At 37.3% G+C, this 16,958-nt stretch overlaps 2 protein-coding genes across 5 annotated transcripts; one reads left to right on the forward strand and one right to left on the reverse strand.

Moving 5' to 3' along the window:
* Positions 1-719: 719 nt before the first annotated feature.
* LOC127155920 (C1q-related factor-like) lies at positions 720-12,670 on the reverse strand. Of its 4 annotated transcripts, XM_051098517.1 has the most exons (7): positions 12,578-12,670; positions 7,644-7,944; positions 7,373-7,489; positions 7,146-7,295; positions 5,205-6,995; positions 1,644-1,860; positions 720-1,523 (listed from the first exon to the last, which is right to left on the reverse strand). In XM_051098517.1, the coding sequence occupies exons 5-6, from the start codon at positions 5,862-5,864 to the stop codon at positions 1,681-1,683; spliced, it is 840 nt and encodes a 279-aa protein (XP_050954474.1). In that variant the 5' UTR covers positions 5,865-6,995; positions 7,146-7,295; positions 7,373-7,489; positions 7,644-7,944; positions 12,578-12,670; the 3' UTR covers positions 720-1,523; positions 1,644-1,680. The 4 variants fall into 4 exon arrangements, with proteins under 4 accessions (XP_050954474.1, XP_050954475.1, XP_050954473.1 ...); XM_051098518.1 differs by having other exon boundaries at positions 7,146-7,451; XM_051098516.1 differs by having other exon boundaries at positions 7,373-7,944.
* A 744-nt stretch (positions 12,671-13,414) lies between these two features.
* On the forward strand, positions 13,415-16,176 carry LOC127155917 (UDP-glucuronosyltransferase 2A2). The gene is made up of 2 exons (XM_051098509.1): positions 13,415-13,493; positions 13,891-16,176. The coding sequence occupies exon 2, from the start codon at positions 13,897-13,899 to the stop codon at positions 15,499-15,501; it is 1,605 nt and encodes a 534-aa protein (XP_050954466.1). The 5' UTR covers positions 13,415-13,493; positions 13,891-13,896; the 3' UTR covers positions 15,502-16,176.
* The last annotated feature ends 782 nt before the right edge of the window (positions 16,177-16,958 follow it).

Raw genomic sequence — 16,958 nt, forward strand, 5'->3', positions numbered from 1 at the left:
TTATTTTGTCTGAATCAGGAGAGAAATATGCACAAATCAAGCACTGTTTACAAGTAAAAACAGTCCGAAACAGATCTAAACAAATATGTTAGTGTATTTTGATGTGAGAGGACAACAGAGGATAGAATTTTTTTACTGGAAGAAGCGTTATTATGGATTGTGGACTCATTTAAAAGTTAAAAAGTCTTAATGATCTTTCTTACAAAAACGCAGCTTTTTGCTTTGTAAGATGTTAATCAATGGACTGGAGTGGTGTGCATTACTTGTGATTATAGTGACGTTTCTATCAGCTGTTTAAACTCTCATTATGACGGCACCCATTCACTACAGAGGATCCATTGGTGAGCAAGTGAACAATGGATTTGTTTCTTACAAAAACTCATCTTTTCACTTTGCAAGATGTTAATCAATGAACTGGAGTGGTGTGGGTTACTTGTGGATTATTGTGACGTTTTTAATCTGCTATTTAAACTCTCATTCTGACGGCACCCATTCACTGCAGAGGCTCAATTGGTGAGCAAGTGATGCAGTGCTACATTTTCCAAATCTGAGAAGGAAACAAACTCATCTACATCTTGGATGGCTTGAGGGTGAGTACATTTTCCCCAAATGTTAATTTTTGGGTGAACTATTTCTCTACGTTAAGGATGCTCCCTTAGAAGACAGCTGTCTATGTAGACAACAGACCGCACAGACCATAGTGTTAGAAAAATCCCATTTATTAGCAAAAGCAAAAATCTATAAGCTGTTACATTTAGATACCTAGATACATTTTACAGGTCATGACTAGTGTGATATATACAGGACATCATTTCAGATAGTGGTCGTCATCATCATAAACCAGCATCACTGTTACAGTTACAATGCATTATAGATCTCCGTCCATCATTAAGTGGTAACTTAGTGGGCTAAGATTAATTTTAATGGTAATATCAGCCACATACTTCATAATTCATTGGTAAAAACAGCAATGAACGGGTTTAGCTTTAGCTATACGCTGAAATAAAAGCTTAGCTTTATTTGTGTTAGCACTTCCACATCCACACAGCAATCACAAACAGATGCACTACTATGATTTACAACAGACTCTCAGGGACGAGGTGTAATTTACAGCAGTCAAAACCAGGTGCATACACTCATTAAGATTTAGGGTTTCATTGAAGGTCATTCACTTCACATTATGTCAGAGACATTGATTAACATCAGCGCAGATTCACAGATTGATCATACATACAGTACAAAGACAATGTCATAATGAAATATCAACACTCACTTGACTGGGCTTGAAACCCTGAAGCCTGGCTCTCTCGTTCTGGTTGATGTGTGTCTGTTGAAAGGTAAACCACTTCCAGTTGTGTTCTTGTTGGATCCAGGCTTTAAAACCATGTGTCTACTACAAACAAAACATACAGGGCCTTTCCCTTCAAGGAGCATAATGAATCATTTGACCCTTTAAACAAATTATCCAATGTTTTGTGACTCAGTTATGAGTGTATAGCTGTTGAATTTCAGGTGAAAACACCCTGTGGCAAACAAAAACGTAGAGGTAAAACAAAAACGACAAAAAGAAATAAGAAATTGTTTGCGACCTAAATGTGTTGACAAAAATCAGATTTGCAACTTGAATCAATTATGTCTCTTACCTACAGACTGAGCTAGAACTTGATGACCTTTTGACCCCTAGTCACTGTACAGAATGAAGCCAGCGAAAGTGCTGTACTTGTTGCTGTTCCCGCCATGCGCTTTCCCGCCGTCTAGCTTGATGAAGATCTCGTCCCCGGGGTCGAGATGCAGGATGACGGTGTTTGAGGCATAGTCGTAACTCTGATCCTGATCCTGAGCGATGGCACTGGCTCTCACCTGCAAACAGAGGAAGAGGAACAAGAGAGACCTTCAGCTCAATGTGACATTTTAATACAGCTGTTCAGTTTTTAGTCAAAAGACCTTAAAAGGAAACCTGAAAGATGTGGTGGGTAAAGTTGTTTTTTAATTAAATTCGTATTTTGTTTAGCAAAAAGTAAATAAAAGTGACAGTACAGACATTTATAATGTTACAAAAGATTTATATTTTAGATTAATTTGAACTTTATTATTCATTAAACAAAACGTATCACGGTTTCCTCAAAAATATGAAGCAACACAACTGTTTTAAACACTAATAATAATCAGAATTTTTTCTTAAGCTGCAAATCAGCATATTAAAATGATTTCGGAAGGATCATGTGACTCTGAAGACTGGAGTAATGAAGCTGAAAATTCAGCTTTGCATCACAGGAATAAATTACATTTTAAAATATATACAAAAAAATAAGCATGTATTTTAATTTCTAAAAATATTTACAATATTACAGTTTTTACTGTACTTAAAAAAAAAAAAAAAAATAAAAATCTATTACTTACACTATCAAAAACAGCCAATCATAACCAGTCACATCCAATCATATCGCGATAGAGGCATTGCCTCCTCTCACGTGACTTTCCCCATTCACTCTCAAAGTTTCTTTAGAAAGAAAGTAATTTATACACTTTTTAATGTTATATTTTGTAATATTGGCATAGTTTTATTTTTTGTACTACAATTACTACAATTTTTTTTCTTGTCTAATAAATACATAGTCCTATGCGTTTTAGGACATACGGGTAAACAAATAACTTCCATTTCTGGATGAAACATTTCTTTACAGCTTTTCTTTAGGTGAGACTGATGGGATTGAAGCATTTTGTTTTTTTCCTGTTTATGCAATGCCATATCATCTCATTACTTTGATGACATACTGTCTGACTCTCAAATTGCCAGCTGTGTTTTTTCCGGCAGATTAAAATGAGCTAACAATGTTTTCATGAATCTGTTTCGAATAGCTGGTTTATCTGCGCCTCTTCTAAAGCAGACCTTTTAAAAATGTAAATTATGAAAATGCGATCAGAAGTAAAGCTGCAGGCAAACAAGAATTGGATGTTCCTCAGTTCATTTAAATACATGAATCCTACAAAGGAAATGTTGTTGCCTTAAAGAAGTCTTCTTCCTTCATACAGGATTTCAGCAATTGCGATAAAACTAACATGCATTAATATACAATTCAATACATAACATGAAAGCTGTTTTTTAAAAAGAAAATTCATGGTGTTATTTGCACATGGTTTACATGTGCATTGCATTAAGTTGACAGCACAGCCAAAACTCTGAAATACTGAAACTATAGCATGAAGCCACTACTTAAATCCTAATTGCATGATTTGAGCTTAAAAAGTATATTTTATCACATCATTGCTGCCAGGTCTGTATATGCAATCGAAACATAATTTTGTCAAGGACTTTTGGTGATTTTTTCTTTCTTTATTCAACTGCATATAACCTGTAATTGCACGCCTATTGCGTGTGTAGAAAAAGGCAGTCGGAGGTTTTACCAGACGACCACAGAGTTCCTTAAAAGGGACTTTGAAAAGGGACCAATATGCTCTGACATATTGAGCTGTTTCTAACTGTGAAATGTGGGTTTGTGTCCAGTCTGTGTCACATTCCCATCACACTCTCACCACTCTCCTCATTATTTTCAGCCTCTATAAATAAAACAAGCCACCTTCCATTCAAAACCAGTCAAGTTCCAACAACTTTAAGTAGGTTTGAGTTAATGGGATAAAAAGTGCTTTAAATGTTTATTTGGGAGCATGAGAGGATGGACGATTTTGTCATTTACTTTTTTGATGGACAGGGACCAAGTCGCTCAAATATGAGGGCATCAGTCAGACGGTGAAATGCTGTCGCTGTGGGCCATCACTCTCCGTACTCATATGAGTAACACAGCTGACTCAAGCACACAGCATGCGTGGGTGTGCATTTATACATGTCTGCATCTGTGTTTGAACAGATATTCATCATGTGTTTCCATGTGTATGACTGACCCGAGCATGAGGGAACTATAATTAGAGCTCACAGCCTAGCTAAAAGATATATTCAGATTAGCCATATTTATAAATGCATGATATATATATATATATATATATATATAAGACATGCATCTTAAAATCATGTTCTGATGTGAGTAGCATCTTTAAAGTATTTATACAGCATGTGTGAAATACTCATACTGAATTTGTGGATGTGTTTGAGTGGACGTGGGTGTTTGAGAAGGGCCCTGATTCACAATGACACACTGAGGGATGCCAGAAGACGAGTGTAGCATGCATACACACACACACACACAGCAGCCCTTCTGACTAGAGGCGAACTCTTGCTTCAGTGAAACCTTCCCTTGTTTATGGTTTACATTGACCATAGACTTGACTGAAGTTCATCTCAAACATGAAACTGACCTTTGCTGGAAAGCAACCCTAAATGCACTCTGTGTTACATACGGGATATCCTGAATATGAATATTCAGATTGAAACCCACTGGAGTGGAATCATTCAGAAACTCGAGGAATTGCATCCTTGCGGTAGTCTGTGTTTCGTCAGTGTTATGTAATATATGCATCGCATATGCTGTCGGAAAAATACGCACCTTATCTTTCCATTTAAAGCAGACACAGACATCTGAATCTGTAGTCATTATAATTAACACTGTACAAAACAACAGATGTCAATAAATGTAATCATTCGGGTAAATGTGTGTACTGTAAATCTTTTCTTGTTCCCTGTGTCATGGTCAGATGAGGCATGAGGGAGCATGTGTTGTGTGTACAACATAATAAGACTCAAAAACATAAAATGATAGATCTTAAGGGCTGAGGGTTATGCATAGACTGTAAAAAGTTCAAATGTGACCCTGGACCACAAAACCAGTCATAAGTCGGATGGGTATATTTGTAGCAATAGCCAAAAATACATTGTATGAATCAAAATTATAGATTTTTCTTTTGTGCCAAAAAACATTAGGATATTAAGTAAAGATTATGTTTCATGCAGATATTTTGTAAAGTTCATTTTTGTAAAGTAAAGTTTTAATTAGTAAAAAATTAATTTAGACAACTTGGTGATTTTCTCAATATTTAGATTTTTTTTGCACCCTCATATTACAGATTTACAAATAGTTGTATTTTGGCCAAATATTGTCCTATCAGTGAAAGGACAATGAAAAGTTTATTTATTTAGCTTTCATATGATGTATAAAACTCAAATTTGACCCTTATAACTGGTTTTGTGATCCAGGATCACATATGTATTTTCATAAACCTCAGTACAGGTGTGTTAACAGCAAAATTCTTACCTGTCCGTTTTTCAGGAGATCCGCCCACATACTTGTTCCATCCCCTCCTCTCATGAGGACGTTGTACGTGAAGAAGTACGTCCCTGGAACCTTGCACACAAATTTCCCAGTCGCTCCATCGTAGTTATTTCCAATGTTCGTAACTATATCGTCAAACCTCAGAACCTCATAGCCCTCCTGTGGGTTTCGCAGACCTGCGTAAAAGGCCACGCGGGGTCCCATGGTATAGACGGCCGTCCCCATTCCGGTAGCCGTCCTTCCACCCAGAGCAAAGATCTCCGGTCGTTCTGTGTGGTTTTTATTTCCCGGTGGCCCTATTGGTCCTGGAGGACCTGGCTCTCCAGGTGGTCCAGGGGGTCCTGGAGGTCCCGGAGGTCCTGGTAGCCCTGGTTTTCCTTGCCGGCCGGGTTTGCCCTGCGGTCCATGGGCGTAGGTTGGCAACGGAGGTCCCATGCTATGATCAGTCAGCGCTTCAGCTTCCAACTGAGTATTGGTGATAGCAGTGCCTGTGCCAATACCGGCCGTAGTGCCAGTTTTTTCCAGGAATGGGTCGCAGACCATTCGGCAAGTGCCCAGCATCTCGTACTGACCTCCGTTTTCAGTGCTGCCTGCCAGATGAACCAGAACAGGAATGAGGACCACCAGCACCAAGAGCAGCATGACGGCCACGCCAGCCCCTAGCAGGGTCTTCCGTCCCAGGCTGAAGCGGGAAAGCGGCTGGGCCGCCAGCGCGGAGCTCTCGCCGCAAGCCGGAATATTGACCTCTGGAAGTGAGAGGGAACGAGCTCCCTCAACGTCAGGTGCTCACGGAGATGAGAGGGGAAATGAGACCACCAGGGATCTCAGATGAGCGTGTGTGTGTATGCCTTTCTTGCTTGAAGGAAAGAGAGAGAGAGAGGGAGCACTGACTGTTTCAGCAGGTGAGTAGAGAGAAGTGTTTGGGCGTGGAGAAAGGAAGTAGGATTGAGAGAGACAGAGAGAGAATGCCCTTCTAGTGGGTTTCTTTGTATGACTCAAAAAGGACAAGTGGGAGGAGGCTTTCTGCAAATGAAGAAACAGTGGGAGAGCGAGAGAGAATAAGAGAGATAGAAGGGTATTTGGGGAAACCCAACGCCAAGTCCTTTAAGTGTGTTTTATTGTGCGCTCTTTTGAAATATGATTTGATTTTCCACTTGTTGAGCAGTAGGACTCGATGGCAGGGTTTAGACGTGGTGGTTAGATAAGGCACAAGGCAAGAAGGAAGACGAAGAAGAGATAGTCTGTTTTCTCCGTCTGCGTGATGGTCCAGTAAATATGACAGGATGCATTCTAAGCGTCAGTTAATCGAAAGGGACACCTGCTGAGTGCAAGCAAAAGGATTTTTCCGCTTCGCTCTTTCTCTGTCTCTCAAAACCGCCCTCGACGCATCTTCCTGGCATCGTTATGTAATTATGTCATTGTTTATTTATGTGTGGTAAACACAGTAATTCTTCCATTGCTCCCTCGGATTATGAGAACACGCTACAGGCGTGCACATAATTGTCTCGTTCATTAAATAAACGCTAACTCGTATGAAAGCTGATGATCATTTGTTGATGATCCAGGCATTCCAGGAACAGCTGGCTACTGTAATATTACATTTACAGTATTTGTTTGTTCAGGAGGTATTTTGATCTAAAGCGCATGCAAGTCAGTGCAACTCCACTTTTCCACATACCACCAATTTACTCCATATAATAGACTTTAATGGTGCTGTCCACCAGAGTAAATTACCAGGATATTTTTATTCTGCAGGTGAACTTCTCCTTTAACCTGAAAAGAACAAGAAACAAGAAACTGTGAGATGTGAAAGCTGGATTAGGGGCTAAAACCCAGTGCACAACATTTTTCCATCAGGGACAAATTAGCATTTTTGGAACAGTTTCATTACAGGTCTTTGAAAGTTCAGTGTGACATGCTCACCGGCGAACAATTAATTGCCCTTGTGATGAATTTTAGCCTCCAACGAACTTCTGACAGTGTCAGAAATGATGCGTCACAATCCCGCTGTGTGGCTGCTCCTACAACAGTCGTCTAATTAAGAATTGGTTTAAATGCAATTAATGACGTACTCTGTGTGAGAGATAGAAAAACAGAAGTTAGTACAATACCTTGGTAGGTTTCCCCTGAATTTTATAATTACAATTTACCTCAAGTTCACTTTGAAAAATGAGCAGTCCACAAATTCCCTCTTTCGTCCAGCCATGATGGATTTCAATCACTTGAATTCTTTGATATGCGTGTCAACATGTCAAAACATGACCCAACTGATCGCATGATCAAACACAAGCACAGTCTGACATAAAAGACATTTGGAAGTGCATTTGGAAGACACTGTCATACTAACATTACGTTCGACATGTACATTCCTGACAAGCAACAATCATAAAGGATAGAAAAGACTACACTGCATGCACCAACCTTAAGCGAAGAGCTCAAGAAGATCACACAGGCGGTTGAAGCAGGTGGTAAATGGTTTCCTGAGGTTGCTGGTTTATTACAGGTCCTTTCTAGCCATTTATTTAATGAACGTCAGGTCTGAAAGAAGACCTGCTTGGAAATGTACAGCCTTGGGCTTGTTATGGGCGCATTACTAGTACAGTGGTAGAATTTTCCTGCCATGCAGGACACCTGGGTCTGATTCTCAGCCAACACAAAAGATGTTCCATTGCAGCTGTAGGGGCTAGTGCTCAATCTTGAGAATGGAGTTGGTAAAGTTAACCTGAAATCAAAAAACAGGGTTATTATCATTAACCAAAACTAAATCATTTTATTATCTGAAATATAAACAGAAAAAATTAGAAATGCTGCAACTAACTAATTATGTTAAAGCACTTTTTTGTGATAGTTGTTCATGAGTCCCTTTGTCGTGAACAGTTAAATCACCCACTGTTCTTCAGGAAAAATCCTTCAGGTCCCGCAAATTCTTTGGTTTTTCAGCATTTTTGTGTATTTGAACCCTTTCAAACTATGACTGTATGATTTTGAGATCCATCTTTTCACACTGAGGACAACTGAGGGACTCATATGCAACTGATGCTTTTTCTTGTGGACTATATGTAAACATCTTTTATGAGAAATGTCTTATTCAGGTCAGTACTAAATAAAAAATAACATGCATTTTGTATGATCCCTCTTATTTTGGTAAAATAATTAACATTTTGCAGATTCTGCAAGGTGTATGTAAACTTTTGACCTTAACTGTAGGTCCAACCAACATATTTTCTGGTTCATTCTGGAATTACAGAAGTAAAATGAGTTTTGAATTCATTTTATTCATTTGATTCCAGTTCAAGTTCCTGTTTGCAATGATGTAGCGGTTAAAGGTCAGCTCTAGTAACCAGAATAGCTAGTAAGCCACGAGCCATCACTTGAGAAGGGTACTTAAAGTGACAGTTCACCCAAAAAGAACTCAATTTCCATGTCGTTCCAAACCAGATTTTTTTCTTATTTAGAAAATGTTTTGTCTGTTTTATATTTATACAATGAAAGCTAATGTCCTTAATATATCTTTTATATTCTAGCAGCAGAAAAGAGTCATACCGGTTTGGAAGGACACAAGTGAGTAAACCATTTTTGGCTAAAGTATCCCTTTAAATTCAGGTTGCCCCAGGGATTTTTTCTGTGTAAGTTCACGGTGCCTTTCATTTGTCCCACTGCACACAGCAGTCTAAAACCGAAGGTGCGTTTTCACACAAACAGTGAATACTTTCCCATCATCTCTTGTGGTTTGTGATTCTGTCATGGGACATGATGAAGACTAGGGGAGGGCTTGCTGACTATTGCTGTGAGTCACTGAAACAGAGAGAATGTTGATCATTGGCTGCAGGGAACGAAGGCCGTGCGGAGCTCCGAGCGCAGTGACTCAAACCGCGGCCGCGGTGCCCTTGACGGCGGCCGCAGTAATGCGACAAGAACAGAGACTTTTCCAGCCCTCCCTGCGTAATTTACTTCCTCCACAGCTCTTTTCCTCCCCATGCGTCCGCCAGCTGAGAACAACAAGACCCTTGAGTCAGTCACAAGTCCCTGGAGAGATGCACGCGTCCTGCTCATCCTTGAGCGAGGGGGGATTTCTTGTTCCTTATTCGATTTTACTTGAAAGCAAACATAATGTACAGATAAACCTCGGGCTGGGCCGGACAGACCATGATGTAAGCTAGAATGATCTTAGGAGCTGTGTTTGCACGCATGTGCTCAGTGTCTGTATGCATGAACACATATGTGTGTGTTTTTTCTGCCGTTGTCTTTATGTCTGGCAGCACTCAGAGGAAAGGCAATAGCTGATAAGTTTAAAAGCAGTGAAAAGCATTAAAAACAGCATTTCAGCATCTCCTTACAAGTTACACAATGCATTCACACAGCATAACTATCACACTATTTTATGGTACCACTGCATTTGAGGAACACATACTGGTAAATATTGTAAGAGACACTCACTAATGTCACAAACAGCCCTCAAGGGGAAAGCGAAAACAGCAGGAAATAGACATTCATTTTTAATATCATGTTTTTATGCTGTGTGCAGCAACATAAAAGAACCCAAAAAAAATTCATGCATAATTTTTCTTAAAGTCCCCTGTAATATTTTATTCCCCCTCATAGTCAAGGTGACCTGGGGCAAATTACAGAGGGGAAAAGAAAAATCTAACAAATGTTAATATTCCTCTGCATTGTAAAAAAAAAAAAAAAAAAAAACAACAACAATTTGTTGAGTCAACTTAAAATAATTTGTTACCCAAATTCCTTAAAAAAGTTCAGTCAACTCAAAAAAGTTTAGTCAACTTGTAAAGTGACAACTTAGATATTTGAGTTTATTCAATTTAACATTTTAAAGCAACTGGATAACAAGTCCAACTTTTAAGTTTACCAAACCAAATTATTGTTTAGTAAACTAAAATATCTAAGTTTTCACTTAGTACTTAACCTTTTAAGTTGACTAAAATTTGAGTTGACTGAACTTATAATTTTAAGGCAGCAGGGTAACAAATTTTTTTAAGTTGACTCAACAAATTGTTTTTTTACAGTGTATAGTGGCCAAAGTTGACACTACTGTACATCCTAATTAAGGTACAAAAATATATTTTTCAGCACCAAAATATAAAGAAATTATTTTATGAGTCTGTGTTGTTATGCATGAATGCACATATTAAAATGCTGGACGAAATTATTAAGTATTTCAATTAATAATTATTTTTATTACGGCTGGCAACCAGTAAACAGCCAGTTTTAAAATTCTATACATACTTGTATAAATAAATATTAATAACACTAAAATAAACAAGTCAGTTTAGGCATTATACATTATATAATGTACAGTAAAAATGTTATATGACAGCAAATAAATTTAAAAATAGAGAAAAAACATAATTAACAATTAAATGCATTTTTTTTCAATACTTATTTTTGCCACATAAGAAAAAAATTGACATAAAAAGTTCAAATTATAAAACAGGTCTCATAATTATGACTTAATATGTAAAAATAACGGATTTATAAATATTAATCCCAATAAATTAATCTCTAATATCAACCAATAATCAATATAGTACAATATATTGTGCATTCCTGTAAATGTGTTTTAGGTAAAAAAAAAAAAAAAAAAAAAAAAAACATACTTTTTTTACTTTTTAGTTCACTGTGTGCAAAAATTGGCCAAACCAATTAACAGAAATTATGTTTGTGTATAATGGAAGATAGTCGATTCTTCTGAATAAAACATTATATTGTCTATAAACCATAAGTTATTTACTGTAATTAAATTGTTATCTGTTGTTTTGGGTCAAGGTTTTTAATGCAGCGAAACAAAGATTCACTTGTCTTTTTATAAGTAGGAGTGATTGTTGTTTCTGTGGAGGTCGTAAAGCTCAGATGTGGGAAATAAAGATGGTTTTGATTTACATGTATGCTTCCTACGGTGCGGACAGCACACACACACACATACATAAAAACACACACACAGTAACGTGCCAAAGCATACTTTTTGATGTCAGAATAGTACCTGCCCACAGATCTGTGTGTTTGTTTCTGTGTATGTGTGCGTGTTTTGTCTTTTCCACCCACCATACAGAGCGACGTGTCAGTTTGAGTTTGCATTGCAGGCTGTTTGTACATGCACACATATTACTCAGAATCTGTGCTTTAGATCTATATGACATGTTACTGTTTGAATTAAATCTGCTCATATCCTCTCTTCCTTATTCACACACGCTCTTTGCTTGCACAGAGATTTTACAAAATATTTCCAAAATATTGTTAATTGGTTGGTTGGCACAGTGTTCCAAGACTATGAAATTAACACATTTATTTGAAACTAAACACTGTTTTGATTTTAATTATGATGTACGATTAATCTGGACCATTTTCAGTCTACCATAGTGGATTTTAGCATTTGATGCAATTAAATATATCAAACTAGATTCCCATCTTTATTAACTAACATTGATTTTGACACGTTTTGACATTTATTGTTAATGATTGTGGATCAAGAGGGCAAACATTCAGATGTTATGCTTGATATCCTCCAAAATGCTTATCTTTGTGACAGCGCCAACCTCTTCTGACCTAAAAATAAAGCTTTCGCTCATTATGAAATGGCGTAAATTATAAATTAATCATATCAGATAAACGTTTAGTGGTGTTAGGCTTTACTAATATACTATCAGTGACTGAACATGAACATGAAAACGTAAACGTGTACTAATTGTTGATTTGTCTTCAAGCTCAATCACAATATACACTTGTAAATGTCGCCATCTTGTGGTGTTATGTTGTTTATACTAAATGGTAGCAGACTAACTTGAGATAAATATATATTGTTTAAAATAAAATAACACAACATCTGCAAACTGGTAATACATATGTGACCCTGGATCTTAAGAAGCACGGGTATTTTTGTAACAACAGCCAAAAACATATTGTATGAGTCTAAATGAACGATTTACCTTTATAAAAATTATTAGGATATTAAGTAAAGATCATTTTCCATGAAAACTTTGTAAATTTCCTACCGTAAATATATCAAAACTTAATTTCTGAATAGTAATACGCATTGCTGAGAACTTAATTTGGATAATTTTAAATGCGATTTTCTTAATATTTTGATATATATGTATTTTTTGCGCCCTCAGATTCCAGATGTTTTCACAATTCCAAAAAAATTACCTTTATGACTGGTTTTGTGGTCCAGGGCCACAAATATAAGTAAGAAAATAATACAAAACGCAAACACCGCCATTTACAAACAGATCGAGTGATGCCTCGTAAACTCGCAACTTAAAAATTCACCAAACATTCACCTTATTTCACTATATGGCAGGTCGAAATTGATAATATCCTTAGCAATGTTTGGATTTTACCTCAAAGTTGCTGCGAAGGTCTGAATGTTCGTGACTTTCTTGAAGAGTAAAGTTTACCGCCCGCTCAGGATGTGCGCATGCCCAATGCATTTGCCGCCTTTTTTCCACGTCATTTTGTCAGCCCACTGTACTATTTTTTTCAGTAGGAATTTTATTTAAATTATTTATTTTATTTAATCACTTTTTTAATAATTTCTGCACACTTGTTAAACTACTGCTTAACCAAAGAAAACAAAATAAATAATAAATAATAAAAAAAAATATGCAAAACAATATCGACTAAAACACACTTAATATTATTTAATAAAATGTTTGTCTTATTTGAAATATTTTTTTAAACAATATTTTCTTGTCATCTTGCGTGCTTTACAGTCTCACTTTATTCTTGTCTAAGCAGTTTAAATACCTTACATTTGATCTAATTTACTTTCTAAATTATTATGCTTCTGTAGGTTTTGATGCTGGTTTAAGCTTAAACCAGCTAAGGACCAGCATAAACCAGCAAAGGACCATCTTAAACCAGCATCAAAACATACCTACCAGCATATGCTGTTTTTTTCACCAGGGCCAGTAAAGAGAAACAGAGAAACCGCAATGGAGTTAATGATTCATTTTCATTTCTCTGCCTCTCTCTTTATATGTATACTCTCTCAAACGGAGATCTCTTGAGTGGTATTTGTGTCAAATAACATGTGCATTTCCATTGTTTTAGGTCCTGGAGGAGGTTTTTGCGAAACAGCAAGAGAGCACGCTTCTCACGCAAACTCGAACTCAAACACAACACTGCATTAACAACGCCCACTTTTCTGGGATTAACTCCACTCGGTTATGCAAGACCAAACCACGATCTGGACTTGGAACCAGACTGAACAAACCCTCGTTTCACAAGAGAGAGGAAGAGAGGCAACAAAAGAAGGTAAAAATGATTTATTTTTCTTCCGCATCTAGTTTAAACAGCTCTGTTTCTAATGAACCTTTATAACCTTATAACGGTCTAGTTATTGTTGAATCATACTCATGCAGAAAATAACAGTTAGAATTTCTAGTCTTTTTTTTTTAATTTGCATGTTGCAACCATAAAGAATACTAGTTTATACAACATACAGTCTTCCTCCAAAAACTCTACAGTTAACAAAACACATCTGTTTTAAATAAAACTCTGTTTAGGGATTCAGAAACACTGTGTGTGTCCATGCACGCACTCAAGCAGGAAATATTTTCTGGCATTAGAGGAATGTGTTAGATCAAATAAACAGAGCAAACTTTTTTGTTCAAGGAATTACGGTAAACATAAGTGTTTCTCTGTGCACTAGGGAGCAATGAACGTCCTAAAACCTTCACGATGTCTTCTGCTGCTATCCATGCTCCTCTCCACCGACATTCCCACTGCTCTTACCGGCAAAGTCCTTGTTTTTCCTCTGGACGGAAGCCACTGGGTCAACATGAATCTACTGATTGAGGACCTTCACTCCAGAGGACACGAGGTCACCGTGGTGCGAACCGCAAGCAGCTGGTACATCAAGGAGCATTCACCGCACTACAAAGCCATAACGGTGACCCTATCAGAGCCCATGAACATCGAGAACCAAGATTTCTTCATCTCGTTTCTGAGTGAAATGATCGAGATACAAAAACACGGAGGATCTCCGGTTGCATTCATGCAGTTCTATTGGAAGATGCTGAAGACTCTCTACGGCATGCACTGCCATGCAAGTCAGCTGGTTGTGGAAATGTTCGAAAACCCGGTGTTGATGAAACAGCTCTTTGAGGAACGTTACGACTTGGCTCTTATCGATCCAGGTCTGCCTCCAGGTGTGCTGGTGGCTCATAAACTCAAATTACCAGTGGTGTACAATGTAAAATGGATCACTAGTGGAGAAGGGCACTCTGTTATCGCGCCTTCTCCGGTTTCCTACGTCCCTGCAGCGTTAAGCCAGTTGCCAAACCGCATGTCATTTGGACAAAGGCTGAAGAACATCTTCTATTATGTGCTAAACACATGCATTGACCATTTTATTGTAAGACCAGCATATGACAAGCTGGTTGCACGCTATTTTGGACCCGAAACGGATTTCTACCACTTGCTGCAAGGAGCGGATATCTGGCTCATGAGGTCAGACTTCGTCTTCGAGTTTCCGCGTCCAACCATGCCCAACGTCGTCTACATCGGAGGCTTCCAATGCAAACCCTCCAAGCCCTTACCTCCAGAGCTGGAGGAGTTTGTGCAAGGCTCAGGAGAACACGGTGTGGTCGTGATGACGCTCGGGACGCTTGTGAAAGGTCTTCCTAGTGAAATCACATCTGAAATCGCTGCCGGTTTTGCTCAGCTGCCTCAGCGAGTCATCTGGAGGCATTTAGGAGAGCGTCCTCATAATCTAGGCAACAACACTCTTCTGGTTAAGTGGCTTCCGCAGAACGACCTGCTCGGTCATCCTAAAACACGTGCATTTGTCGCTCACGGTGGAACGAATGGCATTTATGAGGCTATCTACCATGGCGTTCCAGTGGTTGGGATTCCCTTGCTTTTTGATCAGTTTGAGAACATGTTGCGTCTTAAGGTACGAGGGGTGGCTAAGGTTCTCGATGTCACCAAATTGGACAGCCAGAGCTTTTTAACAGCAGTGCGGGAGGTTTTAGAGCAACCGTCGTACAGGGACAACATGCGACGGCTGTCTAGGCTGCACAAAGACCAGCCTGTACAACCGCAAGACAGCGCCCTCTTTTGGATAGAGTACGTCATGCGGCATAAGGGAGCAGCACATTTACGGACAGACTCTTATAAGATGCCGTGGTACTCATATCACTCTTTAGACGTAATGGCCTTTTTACTAGCAGTGGTAGTGGCAGTAGGGGGAGCTGTGGTGCTTACAATACGCTATTTGTGTTTTAAACTATGCACCAGACAGAAATCAAAACGTGAGTGATGCATTGATGAATGCTTTTTGGTAAAACTTTCTATGAAGCCAAGGTACCCCAGATGAATAGGTTAAAAAATACATCTAATAGATGTACAGTTGAAGTCAAAAGTTTACATACACCTTGCAGAACCTGTAAAACGTTTATTATTTTACAAAAATAATAGGGATCATACAAAATGCATTTTAATTGGTATCAGTAATTTTTTGAATTTGAAGATCAGGGTAAATTTAACTTATTTTGTCTTCTGGGAAACATGTAAATATCTTCTGTAGCTTCTAAAGGGCAGTACAAAATTAAAAAATATATATATATGATATTTAGGCAAAATAAGAAAAATGTGCATGTGCACATCTCCATTCTGTTCAGAAGTTTTCACCCCTGGGTCTTAATGCATGATTTTTCCTTTTGGAGCATCAGTGAGCAGTATGGTATGATCCCTCTTATTTTAATAAAATAATTAACATTTTGCAAATTATGCAAGGTGTGTAAACTTTTGGCTTCAACTGTAATCATACTTCCCCAGTTGATTACATTAAGAATTGCAATTTTTTTTTTTAAGTTTTCTGAAACGTTATGTTTAAATATGCAAATTAGGCATTATCTAATTAAAAATGCACTGACTAAACAAACATTTCCAGAACAGAAATCTGAACACTGAATAAAGCTTTGTGTATTTTGGATATTTTCTTTTCAGTAGCCTGAAACAACATTTTAAGAAAAGCCAAAGATCCCAAAATTGTTCAATTGACTAATGCATTAAAAAAAAAACATGCTTGTAATGCCTTGTCTTATTATAATGCATGCATAATGGCTCACTAAATTAATATGTTGCAAGAAAAATAATCATAACACAGTTCTAATACTATTACACAATGAACACAAACAATGCTATATTCATTTTATATTCATTATAATGGATAATAATCCCTTATAATTTGTAATATTTTGACATTAAAATCTAATTGTAATTGTTTAGAAGTTGTCTGTTTTTTTGTAAAGTAATAGGCTCCTTTTAAACAACCATAAGATAGTATTAAGTAGTTATAAGATATTAAACTAATTTTTTTTTAAACAATTTCAAAATATGAGACTTTCATTATAACTATGGGAACTATAATGCATTTAACTTAGATATAATGTGTTCATTGTGTGTTATAAAATATTGCACTCTTAAAAGGTATAACCACAAATAGTTATAATAACTTCAGTTATGATTATTCATGATGCAACATATTAAAATGTTATTTATCGGGCATTATGCATGCATTATAATGCATTACAAATATCCATAAAATGCATAAAAACAACCCTTCAGTATTTAGTTTAATGTTTTTTAGATTTGCATTTGTGTGAACAAGTTGCTGAGCATTTTCTTAAATAAATAGCTGTAAACTGACATACAACAACAAAAAAAAGTGAAGCAGGATACTTTGGACATTCAGTATTTCAGAATTAATAATTC

This window comes from Labeo rohita, chromosome 24 (assembly GCF_022985175.1).
Source record: "Labeo rohita strain BAU-BD-2019 chromosome 24, IGBB_LRoh.1.0, whole genome shotgun sequence".
NCBI lineage: Eukaryota > Metazoa > Chordata > Actinopteri > Cypriniformes > Cyprinidae > Labeo > Labeo rohita.